At 40.2% G+C, this 13,874-nt stretch overlaps 1 protein-coding gene across 3 annotated transcripts in view; it reads left to right on the top strand.

The window, feature by feature from the left end:
• Nucleotides 1–13,874, top strand: part of tbc1d4 (TBC1 domain family, member 4) — a 28,120-nt gene that overhangs the window by 1,734 nt on the left and 12,512 nt on the right. For all 3 annotated transcript variants that reach the window (XM_079664589.1, XM_079664588.1, XM_079664590.1), the window contains 10 exons: nucleotides 5,879–6,007; nucleotides 6,092–6,329; nucleotides 7,188–7,432; nucleotides 8,793–8,882; nucleotides 9,339–9,443; nucleotides 9,579–9,711; nucleotides 9,829–9,920; nucleotides 10,069–10,179; nucleotides 10,938–11,060; nucleotides 11,548–11,607. In XM_079664589.1, coding sequence (XP_079520715.1) covers nucleotides 5,879–6,007; nucleotides 6,092–6,329; nucleotides 7,188–7,432; nucleotides 8,793–8,882; nucleotides 9,339–9,443; nucleotides 9,579–9,711; nucleotides 9,829–9,920; nucleotides 10,069–10,179; nucleotides 10,938–11,060; nucleotides 11,548–11,607 — 1,326 coding nt within the window. The remainder of the gene's footprint in view (nucleotides 1–5,878; nucleotides 6,008–6,091; nucleotides 6,330–7,187; nucleotides 7,433–8,792; nucleotides 8,883–9,338; nucleotides 9,444–9,578; nucleotides 9,712–9,828; nucleotides 9,921–10,068; nucleotides 10,180–10,937; nucleotides 11,061–11,547; nucleotides 11,608–13,874) is intronic.

Raw genomic sequence — 13,874 nt, 5'->3', positions numbered from 1 at the left:
TCAGACTTTACAGTTATGCCCACCTGTTTTTTTTTTTTTCCAATGACCAATATGAATTGTGTAAACAGAAGACAAAGGAAGGTCCTGCGAAGCCTGATTTGAAATCTCCTTTAGGTGAGAACAATGTATTTTAATCTCAAACAGAGAATAGATTAGTAAATGGTCCAAACATGTTTGCCTTGGTATTAAGTATTTAGGCCACTGGTCGGTGGCAATGATAAACAGAGCACACTGGATTTTGGGCAAAGTTAATCCATCTCTGTGCTTCCTCTTTCATCTCTCTGGAAAGGTTTCAACTAATGATTACTTTCATTGTCGATATATATGCAGATTATTTTCTATAATAATCATTCTGTCTATACTAATGTTCAAGTCCAGATCCAAAAAATATTAAATTTAATATTAGCTGTTTTATTTTTTCAGTTTTTGAGAAGGGACAATGCACAAAGAGCATACAATGAGATATGTATTTGTCATTGGAGTAAGGCAGAAACACATCAAAACAATTCAAAAAGGCACGCAATCTCCATATATGAGAGGCTCAAAATAGCATTTAGGATTAATTGATTACCAAGATGGTTTGGGATATTTTTCTTCTGTTGATGCAATGGACTGCTAATTGTTACAGATGATCTCCCTGGTAAACATAGTGTGACAACAACTGAATCTGCACAATATTGAGTCAGCAACATTTATGCTGACCAGTATGCCACTGTTGAGTAATAAACCAAAAAATGTGGTAAACATTCCAAAATCAGGAACGTGGGAGTTTAAAAAAATTATCATGCAATCATTTTTTTAGGTCTTTGCTGAAATGCAGTCATAGTGTATGTCTGAGACATTGCACTCAAGAGCTCATCCCGTTAGCGCTGATGTGTTTGTGTCTGTATACGTGTGTCTGTATGTGTTTGTGTGTGTGTGTGTCTGTATGTTTGCTTGCATGTATGCAGCAGTGAATAAGAAGTGCACATGTTTTGTGTGTTTACGAATCATTGAGTTCAGGGTTGGGCCAACATGATTATTCACCTGCTGTAAGACAAACTGAAGTCTGTGTTATTACTGTGTTTTTCAATGGACAAGGAAACCTTCACAAATAATGTTCTCTAACAGATAGCCAGCTCACGTTTGCTCACATTTCTGCATTGATCTAAAATACGGCCTTGTTGTATCATGTTTCCTGTGGTATGTGCCGGGCTCACAGGCTGTTTGTCTGCTGGTGAAAGCTGAGAGTAGAGGCAACACATTCATGGCAGACGCACTCTCGAGGTGTCTGGTGTTTCGAGGTGTTTCCAGCAGTCAGAAAGCCATCATACCTCATTGAACATTATTACGCAACAAAAAGTGGTTTGGCAGCCAGTGAGCTAGCAACCAGTACAAGGTGAACCAGGTGGAATGCATGGCTTATTCTACCAGTACACTGCTGCCATGTAAACAACCTCTTACAGTTAATGATTTATATTTGTAAATCCTTTTTTATTTTAAATACATATATTATTATCGTGCTACTGTGATTTTTTCCTTTGTCCAAACTGATTTTGAAGACATAATTAGTCTTTGGCTTGTTGTGGACTGACAGGCATATTTTTTAAATCTATTTTTAGCTGTAGACATGACACGGGTCGGGTACATTGTGTAAAGCCTAAGAAAAGGCTGGCATTCACCAATACAATGTGAAAGGTTAAAATGAAATGTGATCATGATGTCTTAAAGAGCAGATAAGCTTAGTTTGCTCATCTTGATTTAGGTTGAAGATAAAGAAAGTCTAATAAATCACAGTCTAAAGATAAAGATGGCATGTCTCCTTATGTCTGTTCTTTTGTTTGAAAGATTGGGTGCTTCAAATCAAGTTCAACTTCCTCAACTTGAAATACAACTTCTGTTCTCACATGTACTTTAGATTAAAATGAATCAGTTATGCATTATGTGCAGCCATTCTGTCCTTAAGGGCTCATTCAGTCATGTCTTGGCTGTTAATTGGTGTATCCATGACAGCAGGTTGTACATAATAATTGACCAGACACTGTCATTTTTATTTTTGATCTCCACTTGGCTCTGAGATTGGGATACTCCCATCTGTCTTCAAGGAGACTCTCATTGCACAAATGTAACATTGACCTAACATGTGTCAATTATACCATTATCAAGCCAGGATTGACATGCCCAGCCTGCACAGTGTTAATCTCACAGTGTAAACCACAGACCAACTCTGCTCTCACTTGGAAATGGGCCACAGTGGAATCTCTCACTGGGTGACCCTCTGCTGTCTTGTAAGTGCCGGTCAGCATTCAGCTAAACGATGCACTCATGAGTCAAGGCCAAGGTCGACTGCAATACCAAACTCTCTATTAGCATTAAGGGAACTTAAATTTACATTTTATATTCCACCTGTTATGGAACATAAAACAAAGACATTTTCCATTTGCTGCTATTGGGAGAGGAAGGTGTTAATACACTTGCTGAGTCACACCTGTGCTAGCTTTGGTTAACTAGCAAATGTGAAGTGGACGTGCATATGATCCGATTTCTTTCCAAATGAGAAGCTAAGGATCCTGGATTTTCTTATCTGGTTTTCATGAGATGATAAAGTACTTGATCGGTTCTGGAAAACGTGCCTTGAGAACAAATTGACTTTAGCAATACAATACAATACAATACATTGGTAACAGTGCAAATTGAAAGGATTTATTTTTTTGACTGTAGACACAATATGAAGGTTAAGTTTTATAACCAACACATATTGTTTTTGTTAGACGTTGTACTGTAATGACATACCAACTTAAAGACACACCACATAGATCCTCCATGGACATATCACGTGTTATTTAGTGTAACATAGTGTAAAGACGGATGTTAAGTTTGCTTCATCTCTCAGCTGTCTTGATACATTAAGATTTTCACTTATACAAGTTAATACAAGCTTGTTGGCCCATGCCAAGGTGACATGTGATCCTTTGTCCTGCTTTGTTTTGCTTTGAGACATGAACTTTCACTTGTTACACTACAGAGACTAGTTTGTCCTCAGGCTGATGGAAAAGCACTGGGATGACGTCACAGTAATGTCCTCTAGAACCAATAAAGTTCCAGTCACACAAAGACAGTTATGTTTACAAAACTTTCTTCATCCAGATTTCAAATTATATTCTTAAATGACACAGTTCTTCTCAGTTGCATATATTTTGGTTTCTGGATGATTTTTTTTCTTTTTTTGTTTGTTGGGTTCAACTGTTGAAATGTGACATTTGAAGTTTGGAAAACTAAGTTAATCTTTAATTTGATGCTCTTGTTTTTTTAAATTTATTTAGAGTAAGTTTAAAACAACTTACATTGATGACTTTTATGTTTCATTTAGGAAATATAGTTTTTCTACCTGCACTCTATAGTACAGTCAAAGGAATACAGGAAAAGGGGAGAGAGAAGAGATGGCTTACAGCAAAGCAGCACAGGTTGGATCTGAACCCTGGGTTCTGCGCTAGGGCCATAGGTTACATATTATAGTACATAGGTTACCTGCTTTACCATGTTAACTACTGTGGTGCCCCATATTGATTTCTGTCAAAGTGAAAAACATGTAATCTTGGATTGCTCCTGTTCTGACATGGGGTATTATCTTCAATGCCACTGATTCTTTCTGATTCCATCCTTATCTGGTGTTGACACAATGATAATAACCTGTGTGTCTAATTAGGCCTAATTGTGGATGGTGTGGGCCGGTGTGTTGGGTTTTGAACCATATACAATCTATGGTTTCAACGTGGTTAGGTTAAAAAGTGGCAATAAGGGCAACACAACTATCTTAAGGCTAGCCTATTGTTTGACCAGATATTATTAGGGTCTACTGGGAGGTTTGACATGACATGAACCATGCACTGAGCGCTCAGGACTCCTCCAGCTCCCAGGGGAAAATCCTCCTGTTTGTTTTCACCTAAGCTCTAAAGCTGCCAGAGTTGATATAGACAGGCATTGGATCACAGCCAGTGTCACTAATATTGTTTGATAGAGCCAGGCAATGATGGGCGAAGGTTAGATGTAATAACCAGTTTGAAAAGCCGTCAGAGGGGGAGTGTTTGAATAAATGGAAAAAAAACTCAAGGCTCTCAAACAGCTTTTGGCCTGTCTGTGCCTGTCCCTAACCAAGAAATGAGAGCCCTTACTGGCTCTCTATTGGGTTAACTACAAATAATTAATCAGAGGAAATGGTGCTCTGGCTTCATCTTACACATGTATAATCTAGCATTGCCTTTAAATGTTAAGTCAGCGCTGTCATTTTTTCCTACACGGGCCTAGTTGCGTGACGGATCAGATACTGCCGCTGTGATCCTCAGACACCAAGGCCTCTGCATTACCTTGATGTCATGGTGTCAGCACGGCTTTTTCCAATGCTTTTTAAAATCTAATTTTGTTTTTCAAACACTAACTAAGGTTGACATATTTCAGGATTTTTGTGTACTCATGTGTAGACACTTGTCTCCGCAACTTGAAGTTAGCTGTTCTCTCAAAAGGTTATTTGAAAGTTCTTAAGGATTTGAGAAAAGTAAACCAGCTGTTACAAACTTTTACCAAATCAATTACACAGGTCAGTCTGGTTCCAGTTGAACAGATGGCTGTGTATGTATGAACAACCAAACACCACCTGCCCTATTCCTCATCTCAATGCAGCCCTCTGTCACCAGCCACGCACAGCTCCATGCTTTGGAAGGTAGGCCCTTGGTAAATGAGACTTTAAAATAGCCACAGCAGCAATATGGCAGACACATACTTGATCTCTGTGTCTCAAACATAAACAGGACTCCACGAGAGGCAGGGATATAGTTTCTCAGGATATTTTACTATATTCACACAATCATTCTTTTACTGTTTGCCCTCTGGCTTCTATCCTGTTGTTCTGGTCACACCTACTGTATAAAGAAGGACCACTTTTGTTACATAACTTAGCATAGCATATTTGCTCAACAGTCAGTAGGGGACTCTTATCAGATATAGACACTGTTTGTTTAGCGCTCATTCTTTTGAAAAGCACAGTATTTGTCTGACCTTGACTGCGGTTTTGTTCTTCTTGTTAGCACTTTTGCTTTTTAGAGATGTGGAACTCATAGGCTGTCAGTCCAGTTGTGTCTGCTTAAGTGGTTTTAATATCAATAAGTCTCTGATGGCTGAATGATGGATTGGCTTCAAATTCCCAAGTGTTGCTTAAGAATGTGCATTGAAAGACTTGTGTTTTTACTTTCAACTTGCTTTTTTACTGCTTGCCATTTACCAAAATGAATTTCCTGCTTGGATGCAGGAGGTCAAGGAGGTGCAGTGCCCAAACGAGTGTAGCAGAAACGGGCTGAGTGACCTTCAAGTCTCCAGTTCTTTCCAGTGCTTTTGTTTTTGTCTTCTGCACGATAGAGTGTGGGCGTTTCCTGTCTCCAGGCCTGTTTCTATACCAATGCAGTGTTTGGTCTGTCTGTTCTGACTAGATTTAGTTAGTTCATATGTAGTTCTGTTTTTTTTTTAGCCTTGAGTTATTTCAAGTCGCAGCATGAGGTCAGGTCATGTTATTTGTTTATCAAAACAAAAGAGTTGTTGGGTGAACTGCAACTGTCAGCTAAACACAGTTCTACTTGTTCTGTGTTGACTTCTGCTTGAGCATTAGGTCTACATGTATGTTAGAAAACAGCTGCATTGATATGATTTAATTTTTAATATAACTTTAAACTAGTCATAAACTGTTGATTATTGTTGAGCTATGTTATTTATCCAGGTGTAAGAAGAGCTGCAGGGAAAAGCTCCTCTAGCATGTGGTTCCTGTGCACTTCCTTTCCCCTATTGTTATGCTTTTTATTGTTAATGTCTTCCTATTCATTATGTGTCTTTGTTCCACTCTCCTTTCTTACAGGTCCCCGAGGTGATCAGCAGAATTCGCCAAGTGTCCAAATCAGCGCTAAAGGGAGACACCAAGCCCAAACAGGAAGCTGAAGAGGCCTTCTACAACTCCCAGAAGTTTGAAGTGCTTTATTGTGGCAAGGTAAAAAATAATTCTCAAAAAACAAGTCTTTCCATTTCATTAGGCAATTATATTAATGCGGTTACATTTCTAAAACAACTCCAGGTGACAGTTCTGCACAAAAAGGCTCCATCCACACTCGTTGATGACTGCATTGATAAGTTTCGTCTGCATGAGGTCGAGCGAAAGCGCCTGCGCCTGCTAAATGGCCAACGGGGGTCCACGGAGAATGCCCCTGTGGAGTTCCTTATTGGGGAAGATGGAGACCCCCTCTCCTCTGTTCTGAAGGAGAGTGTACAAGCCCCGGAAAGCCCAGGAGTGCAGGAAGTGAATGGAGGTGGAGGTAAGAGTCTCATACAGTTTGAGGATTAGCTTTAGCTCATATATCAAAATCGGTTTGTGCACACAACTATAGTAAGAGGTCAAAGCTGAATCTGCAGGTAGCTGTTTTCTTGTCAATTGCGTGTGATACGACAAACTGTGATTGAGAAGGCATTCAGGCTAGTTTCTAATGTTGTCGTTGTCGAAAAATGTTTTATTTAAAATAAGAAGTGATAATCCTTCTTGCTAAATAAGCCAACAATAGCTCTCTGAATTGGTAAGCTTTACTTACCAGGCAATAAATCAGCCTCCTCACCAGTTGATAATTAATGTAGAAGATCTGATGCTAAATAGCAATATAAGAAATGGCATATTTGTTGTGTTGAAGGTTAGACCTAGACAGTATATATTTTTACTAGGGCTGTCAAACGATTAAAATGTTTAATCATATTAATCACAGCTTAAAAATTAATTGATCATCATTAATCACCTTTCAAACTATGTCCAAAATATGCCATTTCTTTATGTATATTGTTGTTGGAATGGAAAGATAAATTAAAGAAGGCGGATATATCCATTTAACATACAGTATGTATGTATGTTTATTATAACATTGTTCTATGTGTCAAAATGAAAGACAGCCCACACACCTATCAATCATCATGTGTTGATTTCTATCAACAAGGGGGGGGGGGGTGGGTGAACGTTGTGTTCAGCTGTTTTAGCGCAGTTCTCCAGTGAAGGGGGGGAGTCTCCCTCCGCAGCCGGTTGAAGTAGTTTTGGCACAATTCTGTTGTACAGACCGACGTTAAACAACACCACGGCGTTATCTTGATTCTGATTGGCCAGAATAAATGTATTATTGCTCTATGTGTTTCAGCTAAAGGCCTGTCTAACAGCGGCAGTCAAAGCAGTCTGCGAGGAGCGTTCCCCGAGTGCATCCTGGAGGATTCTGGGTTTGAGGAGCCTCAGGAGTTTCGAACCCGCTGCAGCAGCATGGCAGGGAGTCTGCAGAGGAAGCCGGGGGAGGGGGTCATCATGGGTCCCACCCGCCGCAGACACTCGAGTGCACCAAACCATGTCCAACCATCCGATTCAGACAAGAACCGCACCATGCTGTTCCAGGTAAATGGAAATGTATAAATGCTGTGGATTGACTTCCATGAAAAAAAAGATATACTGTATTTTTTTTCTGATATCTTGGTTTCAGTAGCAGCTCAGATGTTTCTTATCTCTGTGTCCAGTTAATTGTGGACCCACAGTCCGTTGGCACAGAGCACAGCACTATTAGAAATGTTATCTCATTAAAACCTGCTTAGTTTGCTCCCAGATGCTGGCCAGGATCAAGGGTCTATTGTATTTGAATTATAGCCATTTTCCATTATTGATATATTGGTTAGATTGGTATAGAAATGCAGTTGTACTGAATTGTAGTACATATTGTGTTTATGTGTGGTTCACTCCTCAATAATTTGAACTAAGCAATGTCATATAATATGCTACATCAGTTGACTTTTTAGAACAAATATTACTGGGTACACTACAGAAAATATCAGATCCGAACATTAAATACCAAGGAATTCACATTCAAGAATCTGCGCACGATAGCTGTAACAATTTGCCCTCATTAAAGCACATCGACCATACGGTTTCCATCTTGTTTCACTTGAGTCCCATCTGTCACACCAGAAAACCAAATGCTTGCTTTCTTCATGCTATATGTCATTGAAACCCTCCCTGCATTTAGTTCTGAGCTTCTTGCCACAGCAAATCATTTTTATGTACCCGTGGCTGGCAGTGGTGATGTACGGACTAGCTCCGCCGTGTGTTGCCGCTCCAGATAAAGAGGCTGTAACTCCTGAGTAGAATTTGTGAGTGCCGCTCTACTCCTGTTTAAATGAAAAGTCAACACTTCATGAAAAGCTTGCGGGCCTTCAGAGTGAGCCAGCTGCCATTCCTCACACATCATGTCCATTTCCTCATGAAGCTAATTTTAAAATCTAGAGCACAACGCTCAATACGATACTCCACATTGCAGTCAATTATGGGAAAAATCGTTGTTGCAGGCTTGTTGACCTCGATTTTAAGTTGGCTAGTGTGTTAAGCATGTTATTCAAAGTGTCTCAGGACCAGGGGCGCCGTAAGGGGGTGAAAAGTTAGGACGATTCTAAGGGCCCGTGACTGACAGGGGCCCAAACTATTTTAGAACATTAAGAAAAAGAAATGTAAGTAACCAATGTGATTATCTTTTCATGGGGCCCAAAATCCCTGGCTCAGATAGTTAGAATAGTTAGTTACAGATAGTTTTCTTTGTCCCTGCTCAGGACAGTCATCATAGCCCTTGTCATGGGATACTCAGATTATATTAAGTTTCCATAAACCACAATCAAAATAAAGGTATTATTGTTTTGCGTTTGTACTTTTGAATGAATCGGTATGTGTTTTTCGCATGAATTTGAGCATAATACCCTTCTGTGTTTTTCAGGTTGGGCGTTTTGAAGTAAATCTCATAAGTCCGGAGAGTAAGACGGTGGTGCTGGAGAAGAACTTCAAAGATATCTCATCCTGCTGTCAGGTTGGTTTATTTTTACCTCCTGTATTTGCACTAAAAGCCTCTCTTTTCTGTCTCTGATTCATTCCTATTGACAAGATAAGCTCAGACTCATTTCAGGCATTTCTTTTCTAGACATCTAATGCATTACTTTCTGTTTTTATAGCAAAGTAGGTCTTTCATTTAATTGTATAATACATCTCTATCAGTGCTGTCGAACAATTCTTTTTTTACTGCCTGATGTCCTATCTCTTTAAATAGACATCCTGCATAGAGATAATGCTCTGTGTAGTGTGAACAAAGGAGTCATTTGACTAATTCAATGGAAAATGGAATTGGAGAATCTCAGGAGCCATTATGCTAGTTGTTAGTTGCAATTTTTTTGATTTATGTTGCTGTACTGATTAAAAAGATCCAACAGAAAGCCCTTCCCTTGCTGTGATTCAATCTAATCTCCTGTTTGTCTTGAATTTGTTGCAGGGTGTCAAGCAGTCTGACCATTTTGGATTCATCTGTCGGGACCCAGTAGAGTCTGGTCCCAGTCAGTATGTGTGCTACGTGTTCCAGTGTGCCAGTGAGTCCTTGGTAAGCCACACCAAACATGAGCAATCAAATGACTGAAGCTTTTGTTCTTAACCTCAAAGTTTTATTGTAATCTTTATTGACGATTTGTGTGTTTGTGTGTCCTTTTTTCATCCTGCTTTTGACTGAATGTGTCAGGTGGACGAGGTGATGCTGACCCTGAAGCAGGCCTTCAGTACGGCCGCAACCCTGCAAAGCAACAAGACCCCCATCCAGCTCTGTGAAGCCTGCCCCATGCATGACCTGCACAAGCTCTGCGAGAGGATCGAAGGTAAGTCAACTCAGTCGCTCTCTCTGGCTTTACTTATGATTATATTGATGGACTGTCTTTTTTCTCAGAGTTAAAGCCACAAAAAAGAAGATTCTTATATCCCTTTTCTGTTTCGAGGTCTCTACCCACCCAGGGCAAAGCTAGCCATCCAAAAATACCTCTCCCAGCTGACTGACACTGAGCAGGTTGACATTTTTGAGCGAGTTCAGGTAAGGTTGGCTCTGCTTAGAGAAAGAACACTTTCTTATCTGACAAATGATTCATTCTAAAGACAGTTGAATTTCTTTCACAAATACTGCTTCAAAGCAGTGTTTCTTTTGACATCTTAAGTTACGAGTGTGTGTGTTGTGTCTGCAGAGGTTGAAGCCCGGGTCAGACCAAGAGGAGAACGAGCTGGTGATTCTCCATCTGAGACAGCTCTGTGGAACCAAACAGAAGACCCATCTCCACATTGGAGAAACCCCCCAGGTGAAGAATTAACACTGTATATGCTGAATAAAATCATTCTCAGATGTAGATTTAATTACAGAGATTTCCCTCCAATCAAAATCAAATGGTTGAGGGTGACTCCCCTTTGACATCCTTGACATTTAGTAATAAAGGGACGATAAAGGAATAGTTTTTTAGTTTTCTTGCAGAATGGCACATAAGTTATCTTATCCCTCTCAACCTCTCTTTCTTCCTGGAATTCTTACTAATGTTTCCTGTTGTACTTTTTGTTGATGTAGCATCAGTTTTAAACAGACAAGGCCACAGTAAAATATCAACATGCTTATTTACCCCAAAACAAGACCCTTTGAGTACTTGAATTCCAAAAAACAGGTCGAACTGGGTTTTTTGCTATTGGCGATGCAACTCTTCTGTGAACAGTTGAAGGGGTTGCTTGGAATGTTTTAGAATTTAAGTATTTTGTGATCGCTTCTACTGATGCTAAAAGCTCAATAAAATAAAGTTCATTACCTCCCATCTGAAAGCAATAGGTTCCTTTTAAGAAATCTAAGTTGGTTATCAATTGTAACTCACCGTAACCTTCCATTTGTTCGTTCAAAGAATATTAAATAATGGGTTGTTGATTCTTAGTTTTGCATGATCTTGATCTAATCATACAATAGTATTCTTCACCAAGTGGTTTGCTTGCAGAGTTTGTGTACTAAAGGCTCACATTGAAAGTCACATTTGTATTAATTATGTCTGTTTTCTTTCTGCCCATTGCTATCATCTGACAGAATGCACCAAACAGCCCCTTAGCAGCAGACGGCTCAGCCACCAGCAGCCGCTTCAAACTCGATGTTCTGAAGAATAAAGCCCGCACCTCCCTCACCAGCTCCCTGGAGAACATTTTTGCAAGGGTGGGTCACAAAAGAGGGTTATTTTATACCACGTTTTCTTTTCTGCCCCCGCCACATTCTAAATGTAATCTCTCACTGTCCCCAGACAGAATTTAACCCCTGTGCTTTGTACCTTTTATGTGTCTCTCTGCGCACTCAGTTTATGTATCATTGTCATCCAGGGGATTTGGATTGACCCATACTGTATCTGCCAGTGAGACAGACGAAAAATTCCTTAGTAGCAAGATCCAGGCAATCTTAGGCAAACCTCTGCTGCCCTTTGTTATTGTCTTAGAGATTTAGCTGAACAGTGAGCCTATAATTGTTAAATTACGGAAGTCAGGAAATGTTTCTTGCTCATTTAGATTTTCTGATTCATTTGTCCCATGTTTTGCTACATTTTTGACATTACATTCACAACTTTTGACTTGAGCAATTGGTTTACTTAAAGAGGTTGTGTTAACATGGTTTTCATTTCTATATATATTTTGTTTTTAAACCTGTTTAGGGTGCCAGCCGGATGCGGGGCCGTTTGGGGAGCATGGGAAGCCTCAGCAGTTTTGAAAGGGTAAGTGTCCTTGAGGGAGAACACGAGAATTCCCAGAACTTCGCTCCAGGGACTCTGGGAATTCTCACTTTTAACCCAGTGGCCCAGTGGTCCTTCTCACAAAATAATAAGTGAGATAGCCATGCTTTCACTTTGATCAATGTCACGTGGCGAAATTATTCTGCTCTGCATTATTCCCACAAATGGTCATGATGCAGCTGCATTGGCCTTAAGTCAGATGAATACAGCAGGGAGTGTGAGTACAGAGCTGTCAGGGAACAATTTGGTGTTGATGGTTCCACTCTGTCACTGCTCTGCAGAATGTGAAGTGAGTGTGTGATGTAGTCCCCCTGACTCCCCATCAGTCATCATGTAGTTAAGAACACTCCTGAAACGAAAATGTTTCAGGAGTGCAATGCAGGGCAGCTTAAAAGAAACATGATCCAAATCAATGCAGCAGATCCAAAGATATTGTCTCTTTTTGTTCCACACACACATCTTCCTAAAAATAGTATGTAATATTATTATTATTAGGGCCTGAGCTCGACTGAGTCGGAGCGAAAATTGAAATCCTTGTGATTCTTTTTCTTTGTTTTCGACATACATACTATGTCGTTTTTTTGCATATTTTCAACATACTATATTATTAGGTTTTTTTCTGAGATTTTCGACTTACTAGACTGTCGTTTTTTTGCACATTTTCGACATTCTGTGTGTGTGTGTGTGTGTGTGTGTGTGTGTGTGTGTGTGTGTGTGTGTGTGTGTGTGTGTGTGTGTGTGTGTGTGTGTGTGTGTGTGTGTGTGTGTGTGTGTGTGTGTGTGTGTGTGTGTGTGTGTGTGTGTGTGTGTGTGTGTGTGTGTGTGTGTGTGTGTGTGTGTGTGTGTGTGTGTGTGTGTGTGTGTGTGTGTGTGTGTGTGTGTGTGTATCCAAACTGGTAATCAGACCCATCAAGCTGACTCAAGTATCACTTGAGCCCATTCTTTGATTTCACATAGCTCCCTCCCTCGGGCAACAAAAGGCTTTTTTTCACATGCAATAGTTATCCCCATTACCTGCAAATAGAGCTTGATGTGTAAAATCGGTGAAGTTCCTCTTTAGGGATGTGTAGCTCTTACTTGCACTTAACACACAGAGATATGAAATGGGCCCTCCACATAGCTGTCACACAGCTCACTTTGCCTCTTCTATAATCATGCCATGTCAGATTTATGGGAACTATGTAACATCAGATTAGGGGAAATGATTTACAGCAGCCTTCAAATCACAGCGCCACGTGATGGGATTTTATTAAACTGCCAAATCTGACTTACTATCACCAAATCAACCAATACTTGCTGTTGTACATGTATGAGGGCCAAGTATAAGTCCTTTCATAATCATATTGTGTTTTATAGATATCATTCTGTTGTTATTCAATAAAAAATATATGACAACATGACATGTGTTTATATCCTTTATGTATAAGGACAATCTGGTGTCTGTGCTTTCAAAGCTCCCCTGAGCCCCTCTATTGTTATATTAGTGATGTGCATGTTGTTTGCCTTCTGATAATGTGTAAAAGTAGTCATCTGGGGATTGTGTCAGGATGCCAAAGCCAAGCAGGAAATTCTAGTCAGGATGTCCAGTTGTGCTGAGCCATGCCGGCCTTGGCTTCCTATTTTCTTAGCCCTCTCATAGGACACAGCTCTCATAGATCCACTGAGCCACTTTATCACCCCAGTGCTTCCTAAAATCTAATCACAGTTAAACTGACATTGACATTTAGCAGGATTTACCTTGTGATTAGCAGTGCAAGGACGTTTGAGTGGGTGGCAAAAACTCTTGTAGACCTTGCATACCTTTTTTTTCTATGTATTTTGAAAAAGCAGAACAAATATTGCTGAATTTCCCCTGTCATGTCAGATCTTACAGAGGGAGGTCTGTAAAAGCATGAAGGGAGGCTATTGGAGGGTTTTCATGAGGCTTTGAGCCACTGAGGTCCTCCCCACCAATAGTGTGCGACGCTGTGAGTCACAGGACTGTGTCCATTAGAATACAATAGATGGTGGGAGTTGTATTGCATGAGGCAACACTGAGTAAAAGAGTGTTGAGTGGAAAGTTAAACATGGAACGAGTCTTGCTTTGGTGTAACGTTGGCTAGGTGAGTGCAGACCTGCAACTTGAGTAATGAGGTGGTGTTTTATTTGGCTGTGGGCCTCTGGGGTAGAGTTACTAGCTTTGCATGGTTTGACTTCCAAAGACATTCAGTGTGATTACTCTTTGGATTTGCCTGCCTATATGAAGGGTG

Source organism: Notothenia rossii, assembly GCF_949606895.1.
Source record: "Notothenia rossii genome assembly, chromosome: 2".
NCBI classification, from domain to species: domain Eukaryota; kingdom Metazoa; phylum Chordata; class Actinopteri; order Perciformes; family Nototheniidae; genus Notothenia; species Notothenia rossii.
Note: the sequence above shows the minus strand (reverse complement) of the source record. Positions and strands in the feature narration are given on the sequence as shown.